Raw genomic sequence first — 21,382 nt, 5'->3', positions numbered from 1 at the left:
TTGTGGATTCCGATGTGCAGATATGCTGCTGTAAGATCCAGGGAAGCAGAGAACTCGCCCCTGTGCTCCGCAGCAATAACTGAGCGCAGAGTTTCCATCCGAAAATGTGGAACTTTTAGAGCTCTGTTCACCTGTTTGAGGTCTAGAATTGGACGGAAAGTGCCCTCCTTCTTGGGCACTACAAAATAAATGGAGTAATGCTCGGTCCTGTGTTCCTCTGAGGGAACTGGAACTATGGACCCCCAGGTCTTGCAGCCTGATTAGGGTTTGAGAAGCAATCTGATTATTTACCGATGGTCCACAGGGAGAGATCAGAAAGAGGTCCCGAGGAGGCCGAGCAAATTCTAATGCATAACTGAGTTCTAAAATGTTTAGAACCCACTGGTCTGATGTTATTTTCACCCATTCCTTGTAAAACAGGGACAGCCGTCCTCCGATAATCGGAACAGAGGAATGGGTCGGCCTTATCTCATTGAGAGGATTTGGGTCCAGAAGAACCTTGGTTGACTCCGTCACAGGCTGGTCTATGCCCTCGAAAGGAGTAGGACCAGGAATGAGATCTCCCTGATGTTTGCCATTGACCCTGGGGAGGTACCCTGCTTTGACGAAAATGCCTCTGACCCCAAAGTCAAGAACGGGGAGGATGGAAACTTATAGTTCCTCTAGGCTTATCCTCTGGAAGCTTATGCACCTTATTCTCCCCTAAAGACCTTATCAGCTGTTCCAAATCATCCCCAAACAGGAATTTTCCCTTAAAGGGGAGCGCCCCCAGCTGAGACTTAGAGGAAACGTCAGCCAACCAGTTATGTAGCCATAAGAGCCTGTGGGCCGCAACTGGATGAGGTACGGAGAAGATCATACAAGGCATTTGTGCCATACGCCACTGCCGCCTCCAAGCACTCCGCCTGCTGAGACTCCTGAGGAGAAAGTTCTCTAGAACTGAGGAGTTGCTGAACCCACCTCAGGCCTGCTCGCTGCATGAGACTGCTATAGGCAGCAGCCCTTACCCCGAGTGCCGACACCTCAAAGATTCTTTTGAGGTAGATCTCTAGCTTCCTGTCCTGGAGATCCTTAAGGGCCGCTGCTCCTGCCACCAGAAAAGTTGTCCTCTTGGTCACAGCAGACACCGAAGCATCCACCTTAAGAACCTTCAGTATCTCCAGGGACTCCTTAGGCAGCGGATAAAGCTTGTCCATAGCTCGCCCCACGCGCAGTCCCGACTCCGGAGTTTCTCACTCCCGGGTAATAAGCTGTTGTAGCATAGGGTGAAAAGGGAAAGTCCTAGCTGGACCACGCAATCCGGCCAAAACAGGATCCACTATGTCGTGGCCCAGAAAATCCTGAGGGAGCATGATTCCCAACTCGTCCAGGACATACGGGATCAGTGGATCAAGCTCATCTCTCTGAAATAAACGAACCACCCTCGGGTCATCGCCCTCGACCAGACTGTTCTCTCAGGTTCTTCGTCCTGATCCATCCCAGGGAGGGAGTTAGGGCCAGGGTGCCCCCGCAAGTCCGAGGCCCCTTGGTCTAAACGAGGTGAGGGACCGTGGATCTTTCGAATCCTAGCAGACCCTGCGGATCTTGTGGCAATCTGCTAGTTTCTGTCTCACCCTGCTCCCTAAATAGGCTTTGTGCATCAGCAGTACAAAGTCCGCAGAAAAAGCAGGTTGGCCCCTGCAAACACCCAACGGGAGAATGGGGTCATCATTGGGAAAATCTTGATCTTGAAAAGATTCCTGGGGGCTCAAGTTGTGGTGGGAGATCCCCACCCTCTGCCACTCAAGCAGACATGGCAGCAAAAGAATCCAAAATGGCTGTCGTTCCCACGCTCAGCAGGAACGGGTCAGCCTGATCCCCCTGCTTCTTCGGCTGATTGCCCGCACCACGGGACTTAGCCGCAGACCTGTCCACCGCCTTCAATGTTCCCTCCCTGCTGGGGAGGCACCGGGAACACAGGCTTGCTCGGGAGTGCCACGAAGCTGGCTCCCTGCAGGCTGCACACTGAGACGAACGCGGCATGTTCTGAAGAAAAGCATGCGGGCACGTGGGAACGGCAGTGAGAAGCCCTGAAGGAGCCTGTGAGCCGAAGGCACAACAGAAATAGAAAAAATACCGCCATCGAACTCGTGGAAAGAAAAGGGCTGCACTGCTTTTTTTTGCTTTTTTTTTTTCCTCGTAAAAGTCACTCACCCAGAGGGATTCCTGCTCTGGAGTCTGTGCGCCGGTGGGGGGTGGAAGGGACCAGACCACTGGTAATCACCCCAGCCCCCTCACTAGAACCAGAGGAGCAGGCAGGGTATCCAACCCTAGCTCCAGAGACACCTACAACCAGGGGGGAATAGTCCTACCAGGACCTGCCCTATCCCCTTGGAGGACCAGCACCACAAATAGACAAGTAGTTCAGCTGTAGAAAATCTTCCCTTGTTGTCCTGCTTGATCCTGACCTCAAACTGGCCAACTATACTTTCTATATTTTTTGTTTTTGTTTTGAACTTTAAGATTAGTTCAAGACCGTAGGTTCTGCACCACCTCCATCTGCTGGAGACAGAGAAATACTGAAGAGACGCAAGTGGCACATCAGATTAAGAGGGGGTGCCCTTCAAGTTTTTCTCTGTCTCAATCTGATGGAAGGGAGGCAAAACCCAGCAGTCTGGACTGATCCGGGTACGTAAAGGGAACAGCAATTAATAGGTAAGCAATTTTTTTCCTTTGCCAGCAGCACTCCAAATACATCCCTGTGTGCTCTTGCAGCCACTTTCTGGAAGGTTTTACAGTGTGAGGTAGGGGGAGAAGAGGGCACCAAATGCAAAAACAAAAGTTTAAAGTTTTACGAAAAATAGCTTTTTAACTTCTCTTTCTCCATTGGAGTATGCAGTTAACTTACAGTATCTTGATTGCCAGCCTGAAAGGAACTTTTAAATCTCAATAACATTTTGATTCTGCCAAGCTAAAATTGCACTTTTAATATTATGTTGCTGTCAAGAATGTGGAGCTCTTTCATGCCAGCACAATCACATAACCTAATCATTTAAAAATAAGTATTCCAAATAGCCTTCTGATGAGCCATATGTCTTCTCATTAGCCATATCACATCAGTGTGACTGTCTTTAGAGAACACCATTGACAGGTAAGTGATTGTGCTTTCTCAAAAGACAAATATATCAAATAATCGTATTACTGAGCAATGTGATTTGTCATATTCCAGTTGCACACCACAGAGCAGGTCACAGGATATGTGTGTATCTTTTAGGATGCTATCTTTAGGTTGAAACAATTAAAGCAAGTAAGTACCTGGTTGCAGAATATCAAACTTCTGCTCTGGAGAGAAGAAAAGGCAAAGGTGATACAAGGGTAAAAATAATTGCAGTCCCTTCCCCCGCCCCCCCCCAAAAGCCTACACAGAATGAGCTAAAAAGAATTATGTTAGTCCATAAATTAAAAACTAAATATTTTAGCAACAGGAAAAGCAAACAGTGTCCCATGTTTCACACAAACGTGCTTTTATCAAGTGAGTGGTTTCAAACTTTGAATAACTGATATGGTTGTCCAGTAATATTGACCTTTATACTGTACTGCATAGCATGAAAATTAGACATCCAATATTATGGTTCTTCTCAATTACAGCTGATATTTGTACTTAAAATTTGAGAAAACAGTTATAATACATTTATTAAGCTTCCCAGTGCTTTGTACATAGTTGCCACTTTAAGGCCACATAATTTTTTTATAATTATCCTCTGATAACAGACTATTATCTGATTAGCACTAAACTGTGATTATTATGTATTTCCCCATGATGTTAGTGGCATGTAAATTGCATATGTAAATTAATATGTTTTGTTATAATTGTCTAATTACTACTAGGAATGATTAGTGTTGGCAAATCTTTGACATTACGTATGTAAGACAGCAATAGTTAATTGAATCAGAATGTACTACAAGATGAGATTCTGTTCGGTTTGATGAACTTTGGTGGCCCCTTTTGTATTTTTATTTAATTTTGTATACCATCTTTTCAAAATAGCTCAAGAATGCAAATATAAAATCATAAATGTGCTTGCTAAGATATTCTAATTCTAGTCGTCATTTCTATAATGCATTATTATAAAGCAAGTAGGCAGTCCAGACTGCTTGTTTCTTGAACCTTTTGATACTTTCCATAAAATTATAGTTTTCAGAAATAATCTCTCATATTCTTGTCATTCACATTTTCATCCTCTAAGTTTATTAGTAATTTTCTGTAGCAGATCTGAACACAAGAAATAAAAGCCCCTTGTTCAATTTTATTCTTCTCTTTGAATGGATGATAGGAAGGTACACTAGGTGTATGTAAAACATGATAAATAACCTAGGCAGTAGCTATCATAGTGGCATTACAAGCATATTGTGAATCTGCCCAAGGGATCTGCCTTCTGTGTGGTAAGAGCTGTTTTTGATTGCATGCTGCATGCTTCCCCAGTATGGTTGGAAGAACACCTGGTTGCTGTATGTATTTTCTCTAACTTTCATCAGGGTCTCACTGTGCGGGTCTGTTTAGCACTGTGGTGCTCGGGGCTTCTTCAAGTGCTCCTAACCTACAGGATTATGCTCGTGCTCACCGTAAAAAGCTGACATCTGGCTGCAAAGATGGTATGTGCACACATTCATATGCACACATTAAACCATGACCAATTCATTGGCCGGATTTCCATAGAATCCTAGAAATTTTTTCCCCAAATGAATCACCAAGGATTTTTCTTTATCCCATTTATGGCATACTGACTGGTTTTGTAATGCTCGGCCTTGTCATCCATGATGTATGTCATAGTATATATAACATTAAGTTTTTAGATGTATTAGCTGAAAGTGCCATGTTATGTGCACTAGTTTGAGATACCTGAGTTAGTGAAAGTAAACCATAAAGAATTAACTTTTTTTAAAACATTATTTAAACATTTTTCTATTGCCAGTTGGCATTAAACTGAACTATGTTCATGGAATATTTAAAATAACTAAATGGAAATGTAAAGCTTTTTTTCTTTTTAAAACTAATGGTGTGGGAGGAGATTTCTAGGCTTCCTGGTTATGAGCCATGATACTGCGATGGAATGGATGCCTTTTTATAGCCGATTTGGAAATGTGATTAAAATATTGGTACCTTTTAACTCTTAGGTCAAACCATCATAACTGTGAAAAAAAAATAGTTAATTTATACCTATACCCACCAAAAAATTCAGTTCTAATCGGCTATAATATATACCAGATTCATTGCCACCTCATATTTTCTTCTTTCACAAACCTCATTACTTACTTCACCATTTTCAATAATCTAGTTTTACTCAATTCTAGCTACATATTGCCCTTTACCACACCCATCATTGCATGCAACTGAATTCTAGTTGCCTGCTCATCTTGTTCCCTCATTTTTGCCTCTTGGTGGTAGTTATGAATTTCAGGTACCTGTTTTTCTCTTTCTCAGACGCCACACGCAGCTCTGCTGTTAAAAGATTTTCTATCTCATTTGCTCGACACCCAACCAATGGTATGTTTTGCTTTTATTTTAAACAATACTCCCTTGCTTCATTCCTTTAATTTATTTTGTTTTTGTGTTTGTTTTGAAACATGGAATGTATCGTCTCATCTGATCTTCTGTCTCTCCTGCCCTCAAGCACAGTTCCAAAAGCGTTTAGAATACTTAGATGCAGTTGATAAATAATTGAATTACATTATTTATTTTTTATTGCTCTTATATGCTGCCTATTCCAAAATTGTTCATTACTGCAGCCCCTTTATAACTTCACCCATTCAGTAATTTAGTCAGAAAATGGAAGTGCTACTAAGCATAAACATGAGTTTCTTGTTTAGTTGTGCTTCAGACTATTTCTTCCCTTCCCACTGACTCATGTTGTCATAAACTGTACTTTTACAAAGTTTTGTTTTTAATATACTATATTTTAGCATATGTCCTTTTCTTTCCCTTTTGTTGAGCATTGTGAATAAATGTCTTCATCAACCTCCATATCGCTGGATGGTTTGTTTTTTTCTTAGATTCCATTTCTGCTGAAGTATACTGCTTTAGAAAAAAAAAAACAGAAAATATGTTAAGTGTATACGGTAGACTTGTAACTAGACAGACATTTTTATTGGAAAAAAAAAACTACTCATTCTCACCTATAAAAAAATAAAAATAAAAATACTAGAATTCATGGTGAGCAAAGAATTTCACTTATGGAAGTCTCGGGTACCTATGGTCTTGTTCAGATAAATTATCAATGAAGAGAAAAAATGAATTTGTTGCTCTCATTACTATTGGGAATATTAACTAATTTTTTTTATTTTAAAATATTTATTACACACTTATTTTAACAAATTCTGTCAGTTAAAATGATACAAACAAATGATAGAACAAATATTTACCCAAATTATAATTGACAATTCTGCATGAATTATCTCATTAAATATCCTATTCCTTCATGCTGGATTTCTGATACATGCACTAGCATCACAGTTTTCTTCCCATGATATATGTAAAAGGAGTTAAACCAGGAAAATGCTCATTCCTTTTAGTTTCATTATAAAATATGAAACACAAGCAGTGAGTTGTACGTTCAGCTTAGGCTATTTATAAACAAGGATAGAGAGAGGTATGTACATTTTTTCTACATGGATTAGTAAGAAAGTCAGTACTACATATTAGGATTTTGTCATTAACAGAATCGAGGATTGGATGGTGCTCTAGCTGGAACTGGTAGGTTTCTAGGCTGTTCTGTGGATGTGTAAGGGAGTGCATATGCTCACTGGTGCTGAGAGGCTCCCTCAGTTGTCTTCTATAGAACTAGTTAGATGGGTTTTCTCATGCTCTTCATGTTTGATCACAAGGCTCCTTCAGAAATATGGGTTTATTTCTTACAAACTGCACTTTTTTGGGCCTTTTTGAAAAAGGGAACTGCCATTTTTTTGTTTTCAAATTTTTTTCATTTAATTTAACTGTCACCATCTTCTGCACCATGGCTAAGAAAAAAGCCACAGGGTTCAAGCAGTGTCTTGAATGTAATAAAAAAAAAATTGTATTACTCACAATCACAAATGATTCAACATGATATCAAAATTTTATAATGTGTGCTAAAATGTCTCCTAGGGTCATGAAACTTGGAAGAGTCAAGCTTCAGGACATCTTTCAGACCATCCTGGTACCAATCTCCACATCATTGTCAAAATCTAAGTGTTCAAAAACCTTGGCATCAAAGTTATTAGACTTGAAAACATTGACATTAATACCTTCAATGTTGAAGGCAGCCATCTCCTCCACTATAGTCAAGTCTGAGGTAGGATAAGCTGGTATTCAAGCACATCTACTCTCCATATATGCCTCTGCATAAGGAGGCAGGGTTGAGTGAGATCTGTTATTGAGCATCATGCTCACACATCAAAGCTTTTGCATCTTAGCAATCCAGTGGAATCTATCAACATGGAGGAGGTTTTCCCTCCCTGAAGGTCAGATAAGATTCCTTCTCTTTGCCTAGTGTATCCGTTACGATGCTGATTGCATTGATGTCGGCTACCACCTAGATGATATTGCTGAGTGTATCAATGCAAATTCCTTCGACATTACTGTTGACCCATTAGTGTTGTCATCAATGACATCTATTTTGCCTCATAACTTCTCTCCCATCAACTTGAGGCTGATGTCTCCTTTGGTAACAGGATGGTATTCTATCACCCATTACTGGATCTAGACAACCAATCACTAATCTCTAAGAAGGATCTGAGCAGTATGCTTCAGGATCTTATTGCCATATATCTAGCCAACCTCCAACAGGTTTGATGCCTGCTGCTGTTTTTTCAATATACCCAAATCACCAAAATCCACCGATGGAGGTAATACAAAATATCTCAAAACCCACATCCTTCAAAAATCCTTAAATAACAAGATTTTTTATCTTTTTGTTTTTTATATTAAATCTTCTTTAATTTATTGTAAAAGATAAATATTCATAAGGTGTAAGGTAGTCGTTTAATAAATATATTTTTTTTTTTTTTATTTAGCATTTGTTTATATACCGAGGTATAGCTGACATTGCCTTCACTCCGGTTTACATAATAACAACCAGTTACATTTAAATTCATAACAGTATGACAGAGATTGAATCAAAAAAACAATAACTTAATAAAATTCAATAAATACAATGAACATTAGATATGAATGTATGTATATCTTGAAGTAGACAGTTGATATCGTAATTGAGAAAAAGGTTTCTGCGAATTGGGGCAAGTTAGAAGGAGGGGGTTGCAGCAAGAAAAGGAATGAGAAGTGGATATGATAAAAGGTTTAAGTTCTGCTGTCAATGGGTGAGCAGTCATTGTATGACTGTGAGAGTAGCCAATTTTTGAGTTCTTTTTTAAAAGATTTAGAGTTTACTTGCGAATTGAGGTGTTGAGGTAGTGAGTTCCATAATTTTGGGCCGACGATAGAGATGGCTCTATTTCTAGTGGAGGATAGCTTGGCTTGTGGTAGTGAGGGGACATCCAGCTGAATTTTATATGTTGATCTTGTGGTACGTGATGATTTATGTAGATTTATAATATTGTCCAGGGCAGTGAAGTCAGCTTTGTGAATTGTCTTGTGTAGGATAGTGAGGACTTTATACTCTATTCTTTTTTTAATTGGTAGCCATTGTAGGTTGTAGAGTACTGGGGATATATGGTCGGATTTTCTTTTGCCAGTCAGAACTCTGGCAGCTGCATTTTGGAGTAACTGCAGTGGTCTTAAGGTTGAGTAAGGAAGGCCTATTAGAAGGGAGTTGCAGTAGTCCAAACTGGAGAATATGAGGGTTTGAAGAACGGTTCTGAAATCCAGGGGGTGAAGCAGCGGTTTAAGGTGTTTGAGTATTTGAATTTTGTAGAAGCCTTCTCTTGTTTTTGATGAGATATGTTTTTTAAAATTTAGCTCGTTATCTAGCCAAAAACCAAGGTCTTTAACATTGTCTTTGAGTTGAATTTGCATGTTGTCAAATTGGAAGGGTGTAGTGGATGTTATACTAGAGTTTTTTCTTGAAATTAGTATACATTCTGTTTTGTTCATATTTATGCATAATTTTAGATTGTTTAGTAGCTTTTGTATTGCTTCAAGGTGTGAGGCTGCTTTTGACATTGTTTCTTCTAAAGACGAAGTAATGGGAATGAGAAGTTGTATGTCATCAGCATACATGTAGAAAATGATGTTGAGGTTTGTTAGAAGATGGCATAAAGGAAGAAGGTAAATATTAAAGAGAATGGGTGATAAAGCTGACCCTTGAGGAACTCCAGTTTCCAGGGGGATAGCCTCAGATGAAAAGCTGTTGAAGGAGACTTTGAAAGATCTGTTTTTAAGGAAAGAGGAGAACCAGTTAAGGGTTTTTCCAGCTAGCCCGATGGATTCCAGGCTAAAGATAAGCATAAGATAAGATAAAGATAAAAATATGACAAGGTACCATCCAGGTTATCCAAATCTTTAATTTTAATCATAAACGAACCACCGTCCACCCGCTTATTTTAAATGCTTATATCAAAAAAGTTTTAAATGTTATAAATGCTTTTATCAAAAAGTTCAGAAATTCAAGTTTCAAAAATGAGAACAGGTCGCCACTGCAATGTTTAGAAAACGATATTGTTTCATTGACAAACTGCTAGTTTCAATAAGGCTTAACACATGCCGATTTTGGGCAGCCTTGCACGCGCCGACCCCGGATTTTAAAGGATACGCGCGGCTATGCGTGTATCTATTAAAATCCGGCCTACTTTTGTTTGCGCCTGGTGCGCGAACAAAAGTACGCGCGGGCATACTTTTATAAAATCTACCCCCTTATGAATATTTATCTTTTACAATAAATTAAAGAAGATTTAATATAAAAAACAAAAAGATAAAAATATAAAAATCTTGTTTAAGGATTTTTGGTGGATGCGGATTTTGAGATATTTTGCTTTTTCAATATAGCTAGAACTTGTCTTGTCATCCCAGGAAAAGGAAACTTATCCTAGCAGACATTTATCCTGTATTCTATGGGAGATACTTTTCTTTCTGAAATTGGCCCCAGTCAAGAAATATATCTCAGAGATCTTTCCATCTTTCCTCTCAACTCGTTGAGTTTCAGAATTCATCCATTCCTGGAAGTTGGCATATGACTCCATGGGATTGAATTCTGACAGGTATCTTGCCTGGTCTTCCATCAGACACTTCACCACCAGAAGGTTTAATTTTTTTTTTTTTAATTAAAAAGATGTCGTGAGCAATCTCCTTTGAATTATATGAGGAGACAGTCTAGAGATCCTGTGTTGAAAGTTCTGAAATACTTAAATGTTTCTAAGGAAACAATGGCAATTCCAGTACACCAAGCTCTAAAAGACCTTTAAATGAAAAGCTGGCAAAATCTGCTCAGCACACCACCTTGTGAGTAAGAAAGTAGATATAAAATATTTTGTTGTGCCCCAGTCCTGTCGACTTTAATCTATATCCCCCATTACTTCTCCTTTAGAAGGAAATTAAAGATTTGGGTCTTTGAACAAGTATTTAGGGGATGTCCTCATGAAGCTTAAAGAAAGTCTTACTGGGTTATGGTTGAGGACCTCCTTCACTAAATACAGTGAATATGAGATGTTCTTAGATTTGTTTTATGTTAGCTGTTTGTAGTTTGTATTTTTTTATATTAATTTTTTTCTAGCCTTTATAATAACGTTTGAGGCTCTAACAATATAGTGAAATATCAAGCTAAAATTAATAAGATATAATCTTCTGGTTTTAAAAAGGCTCAATTAGTGCACCATTCTGTTGTGGTAGAGTCTGCTCTGAAGAAATCTAAAAAATCAAAATCCCATTCATTGATTCCACCTGATAAGGACCCTCAAACTTTGGATCGCTTTGCCAGGAAACTTCAAAATACTATGTTGCCCACTTGCATATCTGCATACCAGCTTATCTGCATAGGGAGAACTTTTAAGTATTCTTCGATTATGTCCTGGTAGGTGAGAGGAATTACTAAAGTATTTCTGCAGGAAATGAATGTGGTATGCATCTTGTAAGAACAACTTTGGACAATTTTAATACAGCAACCAGAATATCAATCCTCTCCATAGGGACCCAAAGAATAGCTTGACTTAGGGCCTTAGGTCTGAGAGAGGATGTATATGATGGGCTCAATAATGCCCCCTGCACGGAGAAAACATTTTTGGCAATAAGGTAAAGGAGACTCTGGATCTCAAGGACCTCTGCTCCACACTATAGATAATATCCACTGCAGTGGCAGATCCTTCACCATCCACTTGGAAGCTCTATGCATCTGCCAAAAGATTCAATTCTGATCACCTCGGAAGGTACATCTCACCCACATCAATTGCAGAAGTCAAGACTGAGGAACTATACACCTAAGAAACCAGACTTAATCATACAGTCAGTGTTAGTAGACTAATCTCAGGGCAGACCTAGGATTCATCGGGAGGGTAGCTAACCCTCTATAGCAGGTTGAAACCAAATAACAGATTTGTGGGTCCTTTGAATTTTCAGACTGTTACAGGATACATTTTCTCAACCTCTTATGTCTCCCAGAGACCTTTCTTCAAACTCAAGACCAAATTGTTTTGAAGAAGAAAGTCTCATCTCGAAGCACGGGCCATCGAATATGCCCAGTTCAGGAAAAAGTATATGGTTTTTATTCCAAGCTAGAGAGAGAACCCTTTATTAAATGACAGGTAACCTAGATGTCAGGGTGTAAACTCAGTATGCCACACACTGTTCTCTCCCTGCCTACAAAAGCCCTCTCCCCTAATGAAGGCACTCTGTGGGTCCTCCAATTCTTTATACATCTCCACTTGGGACTTAGCTGGGGCTGCATTTATGGTTCATGTTTGAGGGTGGGCTGGGGGTTGTGAACAGATGGTTCTGCAATGGGTTTGTGTGTGCATGAGTTGGTAATAAGTATGCTTGTGAGAAGGTTGGATGTGAGCATGGGTGTGTGTGTGTGTGTGTGTGTGTGTCTATGATGTATAAAGAATTGGGGTCCCACAGAGTGCTTTCATTATGGAATGGGGTTTTTGGAATGGGGGTTTGTAGGACAGGTTGAGCACAGTGGTCCACCTCCCTGCCAGACATGCAGCCAGATTTTGTCTAGTGCAATCTCCTTTACAGGTGAGACCTTGGCTCCTCAATAGCAACATCAGTATATGCCACTGACTGGTTACACAGCACTATATTCTATGTGACATACTACTGTGCATGTACACAGGACCACATAGTCGACAAACCAGATCACCCAACCAACCTGGCTTTTATACATAAATACTTCTAATTCCAAAGAAAAGTGAAGGCCTTCATCCCATCTTGGACTGCAGAGTTCTCAACAAATTTTCATCACAAAGAGAAATTCACAATAGTAGCATTGCCCAAAACCTTATGCTGATAGATAAAGGGGATTGACTCTGTTCTCTAGGTCTTAGATGTCTATACCCATATAATGATACATCTGGAACTCAGGCATTTCCTCAGATTCATAGTGGAATCTTTGCACCTTTAGTAAAGGGTGCTGTCTTTTGCCATGTCATGAAATGCCTAATGATAGTCCCAGCACATCTCAGAACACAGTATTCATGTAAAGGTGAATTTTCAAAGTCCGGCGTATGCATCAATTAGGGGATGCGCAAATAAATCAGGCTCGGGCACGCCAATTGTTTTTTTAAAAAGTGCCCAGATATGCATGTAAATCTCACTGTGCACACATCTCAAAAGTTTTCAAAAAGGGGTGTGATGTGTTCTTGGCAGGGTGTGGGTATTCCGAGATTTGGCCAAGAGATGTGTGTGTAAATACTTATGCACCCCAGCATGTGCCGAGATCCCCTGCTGCTTAACTTTACTTCTGCTATGGATGATGTGTAAGTTATAAAATAAAAGGATCAAGCTATTTCTGAAGGGTTTAAAGGGTCTTCTGTAACAGGAGGGGAATGTAGGCTATCAAAACAAGGGGGGGTTGTAGGACCTAGCTGTTTACTAGATGAACCAGTAAACTGGCAATGGCGTGAGCACATGCCCTTTTAAAATCCCTTGATTTATATAGTAAAAGCAGGATTTGCGCACCCATGCACATGCCCACTTAAAATTAGGCACACATGCGCACAGCCTGACTATTTTATAACCTGTGTACATATATACACGCAAGTTATAAAATGACCGCGTCCCTGGGAGCAGGTCGATGCATTCATGCCAATGTGCACCTGCGCGCCAGTTTGAAAGTTACCATCTTTGTTTCTTATCTTGATAACTGCTTTATCAAGAGCTAATCAGTTTCTAGCATTAAAGACGTTTAACGCAGTAATTAGTTTCTAAAATATCAAGGCTCCATCAACTGCCAAAATCCAATCTAACCCCATCTTTACTGATGGAGTTAACTGGAGCCCTGTTCAATTTACAGGAAGCCACAAATTTCTTCTTATGAACAGAATGACTAATCTCATCTCCTCAAACACCATATCAAAAGCCACATAACCACAGCTTGAGTTTCTCAAAAGGCTAGGTTACATGACTTCAACTGTTGGTATTCTACCCTTGGCCAGGTTCGTTTTAAGTTCACAATGGGCTCAGTCTTAACCGCATACAAGTAACCAAGGAACTCAAATCTCTGCTGTGATGACTTCCAAAACAAATCTTACAGCTAGCTCATTCTTTCAGATCCCACCATATGAGATTGGTTTAACAACTGATGCTTTGCTTCAAGGTTGAGGGTCACACACTTGAAGCCAGCATTTTGTTCTCTTCAAGAGAGATGATCCTCCATCAGTTTGCTAGAACTGTGTGTGATAATGTTTGCTAAAGCTGCATTCCAGCACTTGTCCAACAAAATTATTCTGATTGAAATAGATAATCAAATAGCAATATTTTACATCAGCAGCAAAGAGGGATTAGTTCCTACTCTGAAGAAGTAATTTTCAAAGACATTGCACAAGTAAATGTAAAATACTATTGTAGCAATTTTGAAAAGCCCACTTACTCGAGTAAAGTGCATTTACATGCGTAAAAAACGGTTTTACGCATGTAAATGCTTTTTAAAACCAGGCTATTTGCGTAGAAGTTATCAAGATCTGGAAGTAGGTAATAATTCATTCCTTAATTGTCTGAGCCACTCATCTCGCATGTACAGAGAATATATTAGACAAATTCAGCTGAATTATTGACCTTCATGAATGGTCCATGGATAGCTGAAAAACAAAAGTCATATTTCACTGTTGAGGTATTCCAGCTATTGATCCATTTCCTACTAAAACCAATAACAGGCTATAACATTTTGTTCTAGAAAGCTGTTCCAGCACAGCCTAGCTTTGGACATATTTCCAATTTACTTCAGTCAGGCCTTCTATATGCTTATCCTTCCCCATCCCAATTCCAAAAACAGTGAAGCAGAAAAGGATGGGGTACAATAATTGTAATAGTTCCCATCTAGTCCAGACAAGTATGGTTTTCCCCTCCTGCAATTCTGCGCAAGAGCCAATTCATCTGAATCCTCTTCCAATGCTGATTTCTCTAACCCAGGGTCCACTGCTCCACTAACACTGACAGCTTAAATATAGCGGAAGCGATAGTCTCTACTTTTGACTATTCTGACAATGTGTCAGATACTTTTAGTATCCAGAAAACAGTCTACCAGAAACTTTTACACTTTTAAATTGAAGAAGTTCTCTGTTAAGTGTACAGTCATGGATTTGTGCCCCTTCTCATTTTCAGTATCAAAATCATCAGATTAGCTTTTCCATCTCACGAAATCAGGACTAAAGACAGATTCCATCAGAATTCATCTTAGCGTAATACCAACTTATAGCAATCAAGAACAAAGAAAACAAATATCTTCTGTTCTTTGGTGTTTCATTTTGTGAAGGCTTATTCCATGTAATGTCTCCTATGAAAACTTGGGATATCAGTGTAATCACCCAGTCCATTAGATCTCCCTTCGTTCATACTATCATCTGAAATATTCTTGAAGGTAGTAGTTATAGTAGCAGACATGTTTTCCAAAAGTGTCACTGAACTCCAGGCATTAGTGACTTGCCCACCATACGCACAGTTTTTTATAATAGAATAGTTTTGTGTGCACATCAAATTTTCTTCCAAACGTAGCATTGGTTATTAATTTAAATCAATCCATCACTCTACCAGTCTTTTTTTTTCCTAGACCTCAGTCACATTGTGCTGAGGTAACCAATCATATCTTGGAACTGTAAAAGAGCTCTCTATTTACATAGATCCAAGGACTGTAGTAAATCTGCCCAGCTCTTCATTTCTTATGTCTCCAATAGACCTGGGTTACTTGTCACAAAGCATACAATTGCAAATTGGATATCTGAGTTCATATCAATTTGCTATGGTAAAGCAGACTTTATTACAAGGCAAGTAAAAGCCCACAGTGTGAAAACTAACAGTTTCCACAGTTCACCTTAGATCAACATCCATTGTAAAGATATGAAAAACCACCACTTGGAGATCAATACATACTTTTACCTCTCATTACTGCCTAGGCACTAGCTTCCACTAGGACAGCAAGTTTGGTCAATCATTTGTAAGTAGTCTTTTTAAGAGTTAACTTACCAACAAAAAAAAACTCCTTCCTGCAATTGCCCAGTTTTTAGTCTGTTGTCTTGAGGAGAAATGAGAAAAGAAGACTTCAAGGTAACCCTTAGCTTGTGAATCCCCACATTAGGAACTGAATTTTCTGCTTTTCCATGGAGAAAGCAAAGTTGCTTAGCTGTAACTAGTGTTCTTCATGGACAGCAGGATAAATCTCACATACACCCTCCCTCTTCCCCTTGGGATTCCAACCTTTTTTTCATCTTAAACTCTTCTATATGACTGAGGGAGTTTCACAGCACCATTAAACAAGTGTAGTCTATCACATATGCTCAGAAGAGCCAAAAAGCTTACTATCTACAGAGGGCACCATCTGAGTCTTGATGCTGACATGGTGTTATCCTGTTGTCCATGGAGAACACCAGTTTACAGATAAGCAACTTTGCTTTCAGCATTCACCACAGATTTAAAAAATTGATGACATTTAAGCCTATGATCTCTAGATGTGAGATTTTTTCAGTTGAAACAAATCTAGTAACCTAATATTACAAACAAACATGTATCTGAAGCACATTTAGATATCAGTCACACATTTTTTGCACATATTTCACAAACATTTTACAATACACATCTGCAAAGTATGCTCTTGATTAAGGGTTACCCAAATTGTTTGTATTAATTGATTTTATTCTTTTACAGATTTCCTCATTTTACATTATTCTTTTTATAGCTTAATATAATGTCGTTGCAATTTGCAGCCTATTTCACAGATTCTCTTCCATCTCTAGTTCAAGGAGCAGGACAGTCATATCTTCTAACATTATTTTACCTTCTTTTCTGGGCCTCAATGCAGACCATCCACACCTATATAGGTGCTGGTCCATTACCTCTGTGGAGTGTCTAGGTTATTGTGGTATGTCTTAATAACTGATTTTAAGTATATAAATAGTAGGATGGCTTATTAAATTGATGCGTTAACCCTTTCAATATTTCACACATGAAAAGCGTATTTTCTACTACAAGTACAATTAAAGGCATTCTGAGTTCATAGATACCACATAATTTGAGTCAGTGGTTCTCAAATTTTTCCATTCAGAGCCTACATACAAAACTATGCCAATATGAAGGTCCACCACCAAATCACTTTCAAAGTTTCAGTCAAAGTGTGAAACTCTTACTGTCTTGTGTTGCCATTTTACATTTTTTATTTTGATCAATTAACCATCATTTTGCTGTGTCTTGGATACCACCTTTGTCCATTTTGACAGTTTGGGAACCACCAAACTAAACAGATTCATGGAATGAATGGGTCATATCTAATGATATGTATTCCAAGAATGGGGCATTTTAATACAATTTTTAATCTACAGTACTTGAATATTTTTATCAAACTTGTTTAATTAAAAGGAAAGGGTTTTCGCTTTCATGCATGTATTTCATCTGTTTTATTTTTAGACTTAATGCCAAACACATTTTATTTTAGTGCTTACACCATGAAGCTAAGCTGCTGTCACATTAAAGAAGTTATCCATATGGCTGTGTTGGTGTGTTTCTTTTGCACTTTTAAAATTGATGCACAAAATGTAATATTAGTTATATTGGAAGTGGAGCACTTTTGAGTGATTTTGAACTGCATCAGTCATTATTTCTTCTTGCTCTATTCATTTGGATCTTGTTTTTAACCCAAGAACTGCTAATTTGGGTCAGGCTTATAGATAAAGCAATTCCTAAATTGAATTATCCTATACTTATAATTACGTTCAATTTACTAAAGAGAGAATATACTAAATATTGGAGGTTAAAAGCATGAAAATATCTTGTTTCAGTAAATTCATTTTTGTGACACTCACATTAGTGTACATGCAAGCACATACATTCTGTGATGAGCTAAAACTGATATTTTGTTTACCAAGTATGGTTTTAAAATGTGCCATAAATTAAGCAGCAGTATTAGCTCTTGGCTCTTTTGCTTTCTTGTTTCTACTTATTCCCAATTCTCATTTTTTATCCCAATTAATGTTATTTATTTTCACGTTCTTGGAATAGAAGTTGCGTGCCTTTCATTGTGGCCAAACCGTCTTTGTTTTATAAAATTTTGACATTACTCTTCAGCTTCTTTTGCTGTATTTATATTTTGCATGTACCACTGTAATGCCTGCATGAAATTCTGAAAGAATTAGAACAGCAGCATCCTAGTTTATTTAGATTATGGTAGGAGTAGTTAAATTATAGAAACTAAACAGTATCTCTTTATGAATGAAGTAAAAAGAAGCAAGGAGGATGTCCACAATTTAACTGAACCATCTAAAATCATTTTTCTACAGGTACCTTAAATGTTTCAATATAATGTCCAAAATAAATTTGTGAAAGGGACATTTGTGTGCGACTCGGTGGCACTGAAGTACTTTGATTTTTGCTCCATTTGTCTTCATAGACATGTAACTTGTGTTGAGCAATGTGCATTACCTGGACACCAGCATAATTTTAGATGAACAAGTAAAGAGTGGTAATGGTTTTGTTTTACTGCAATTTTTAATAATCCTTGAGTATGGTGCTTGCACTTCTAGTACATCAGTTCCGGCATTCTGATAGACCAGGGAGAGAGATTATGAACTTTATTAAGCAAATACTATATACAATGACAGAAATCATATGAGTGTTGTAATCTTTAGGCTACATCAATACTAGTGTAATATAGTAGGCTTGCAAAAAATGACTTTCAAATGGAGTAAAATGATTTATCCTTTATTTATTTATTTATTTATAGGGTTTATATACCGGAGGTTCCTGTATAAAATACATATCACCCCGGTTTACAAGAAACAAGAACTATCGCTTCATTTAGCGGTTTACATTGAACATTGAACATATTAATTAACATTGAACATTGGACATTGAACATAAACATTGAACATATTAATTAAATTAACGAATTAGTATATATTGCTGACAGTTAATAAATAATACCTAATAAATAAATAGTGTGGTTATAAGGTTCTAACATGATTGAATATAATATATATGATTATAAAGGTATAAGATAAATAAATGACCCGATTATTTCAACTGGTCTCTTTGTGAAGTTATATGCTGTGGGATGGGGAGAGAGCGAATAGTCTGAAACATGACTTTCTTCCTGCTTTTAGCTTTCTGGGAATGCTTGTTTAAACAACCAAGTCTTAAGTTTCTTTTTGAATGTAGCGTGGTCAGGTTCAAGGCGGAGGTCTGGAGGTAGCGAGTTCCATAGTGAAGGGCCCGCTGTGGAAAGCGCGCGTTTCCTCAGGGAGGATTTAGCCGGTTGGGTGATTAGTCTGTTCTGATACGCACTTCGCGTCTGTTTCATGGAGGTGTGTAGCTGAATTTGAAACGTTAAGTTGAGAGGAACTATGTTGTGTAGTGCCTTGTGTATCAATGGTATCCATATGACTTTGACAAAAGAGAAATGAGTTGTGGTGTAAAATGGGTTGTTGACTGTAAATAATGGACCTTTTACTGATGAGGATCTTGTTTTTGGGAAAACAGATCTTTTCAAGATTCTCTATTATATAAACTTAGGATATAAAAAACTATTTTTTTAAAATGCTGTTGACCACAGGTTTTTATTAAGAGCCATTAAGTGAACATTGGTTCATAGCAGTATTTCTTTAAATACAAGCAGTTGACTTTATCATACAGATTGGAATGGTATCATCCAGCATTGGCACATGTTTTTCAGAGCTATCCAGTGAAGACTTGAAGACCATTCTGGTCTATGTCGTAATTCCATGACAATGCAGCATGCCTGTGTGCCTCTTTCCATTGGGATTGACAGTTGTTTTTCCAGAGCACGTCTGTTCTGCTCATCACAGCATTTTTTGTTGGGATTTTCTGGTCTAGCTTTCCTGCATATACATTGGGCAGCTTAGTGTATTTTTCTTTTTCTATTGGGTTTGTTGATATTTAAAGCCTTGTTTCATTTTTTTTTACATCAGGAGACCAATTCGCAGCAATTTGACAGGCCCTCCCAGTAGTAGAACCTCTTTTTCTCCTTGAGCCATCTGTCTATGTGAACATTTCTGCTGCTTTGATTTTTGTTATCAATTTTTGCTGATTGGGCAGAACGACCAGTAGCTTCAAGTTTTGTCTGAAATGCAAGCAGACAATGTCCATTGCTGATCAACATAAAATTCACTACAATCATGTTGGTGAGCATTTTAATGTATTCTTCTACAGCATCTACTCTAGGATGTTGTCAAGGACCATCATGATCCAAAAAATGAGTCCATCTCATCTTGAGGAATTAAAAAAAAAAAGTTTCAAAGAACCTGTATGGAAAGTACTGAAGAAGCAGAAGGAATATAGAGCCATGCCATTGCTGCCTGCTTAAAGGCTCAGATTCTGAATGCCAAGATAGGCTTTATTACCAAAGGAGTTGATAGCTTAATGGTAGACCCAATAGAAAAAGACAGATCTCATTCTCCTGGCTCCCATCAAGCAATGGACTCTGAGAAGAAACTGATGTGTGTCCATTAAAGACAAGGATTGATGCTGATCTCCTTCACATTCTCCAATAGCAGAGGGATGCTAGAAGGTTTTTTCCCACCCCAAAATACATAGAGGGAAGTTCTGTGTGGCACACTCACTGTAATATTCCCACAAGGTTCTGCTTCAAGTTTTTAGGTCATCTCAAGAAACAAACCTGAGAAAGTCAGTCCTCCTGTTGAGTGCCATTGATCCTTCAGATCAACAGTTTTTGAGGAGGGGGAACTTCAGAAGCAAGTAGCAGATGCAGTTGCTCAGCTCGAGAAGAGGGCCACACAGAATGCACTGACCAGTTTGACTCCACTCAAAGCATCAAGCAACTCATATACTACTGCTCTCTCCCCTGTACAGCTGAGTGTCTTCAGTCCATCAAGCTTTGAGTGTTGAGGTTCTGTGTATGAGTCAAAATATAGTTGAATGGAGTCCAGAACTAAACTTTTGCCAGACATTTGAGTATCAGCTCTGATGCCTTGGCCAACTCTAGTGGTATACCATTGGCACATCTGACAGCCATCTCTGAGGCCCATTGGCATATTATCAGAAGTAATCTCAAGTCTGCATAGGCTATGAGCATACATATGAGTTCTTTTGACTCAGAGTTGATATGTTTCAAAGAGGAATTCTTGCCTGAATTTCCCTCAGACACATTTTATACATAGATAAGAGTATATCGCCATAGGAAAACATCTCCTTTTCAGGTTTTGTTCAGACCATGGGCAAGTCTGTTCCTATTGTTGCAGGTCAAGAAAGAGCCTAGGGCACCAGTATTCAGCCTCTTCCAAGTACCGAGATGCCCCAGAAGTCTGTAGCAGTGTCTGATCACACCCTCTACAAGGAAATACAGAAGAAAATGTGAAATCTTACATTCTATTCTCCCAGTATGTAAGATAATTGACACTAAATATCATGACCAGGTGGCTAAAGGATTTGACTATTGTCAACTGCAAAGCTAGTATGTGATGATTGTACACTAAAATGCCCCAAGAATTCTAGAAAACATACGTCAATGCCCTATAAGGTTAATGGTTAGACCTTGGATCATTTTGGTAGAAGGAACTATCAGAATGCTATGAAGAATCCCATACAGCAGCTTACCAGACCTATACAGTCCAACTAACATGCCTTTCTAGAAAAGGCTCTCATGACCTTCCGCAGCAAACATTGGTATGGATCATGCTGAGGATTTTTGGTTTTATCACTTCAACGGTGTATATAATCCCAATGGATCACCTCCATATAAGAAAAAAAACACAAAGGAGAAGCTAGCCAACCACACCGGAGTGAAAACTATGGGCCGGATTT

At 38.6% G+C, this 21,382-nt stretch overlaps 1 protein-coding gene across 16 annotated transcripts in view; it reads left to right on the top strand.

The window, feature by feature from the left end:
* PPIP5K2 (diphosphoinositol pentakisphosphate kinase 2) overlaps nucleotides 1-21,382 on the top strand; it is a 620,162-nt gene that overhangs the window by 552,629 nt on the left and 46,151 nt on the right. For 11 of the 16 annotated variants that reach the window (XM_029572559.1, XM_029572550.1, XM_029572541.1 and 8 more), the window contains 2 exons: nucleotides 4,516-4,632; nucleotides 5,462-5,524. The exons of 2 other annotated variants lie outside the window; for them this stretch is intronic. In XM_029572559.1, the coding sequence (XP_029428419.1) occupies nucleotides 4,516-4,632; nucleotides 5,462-5,524 (180 nt within the window). Of the gene's footprint in view, nucleotides 1-4,515; nucleotides 5,525-16,412; nucleotides 16,430-21,382 lie in introns of those variants that run through there. 3 more of the 16 variants (XM_029572566.1, XM_029572594.1, XR_003852104.1) reach the window with 2 other exon arrangements.

The sequence above is a fragment of the Rhinatrema bivittatum genome, chromosome 1, assembly GCF_901001135.1.
Source record: "Rhinatrema bivittatum chromosome 1, aRhiBiv1.1, whole genome shotgun sequence".
NCBI classification, from domain to species: Eukaryota; Metazoa; Chordata; class Amphibia; order Gymnophiona; family Rhinatrematidae; genus Rhinatrema; species Rhinatrema bivittatum.
This window is presented reverse-complemented; position numbering and strand designations above follow the sequence as displayed.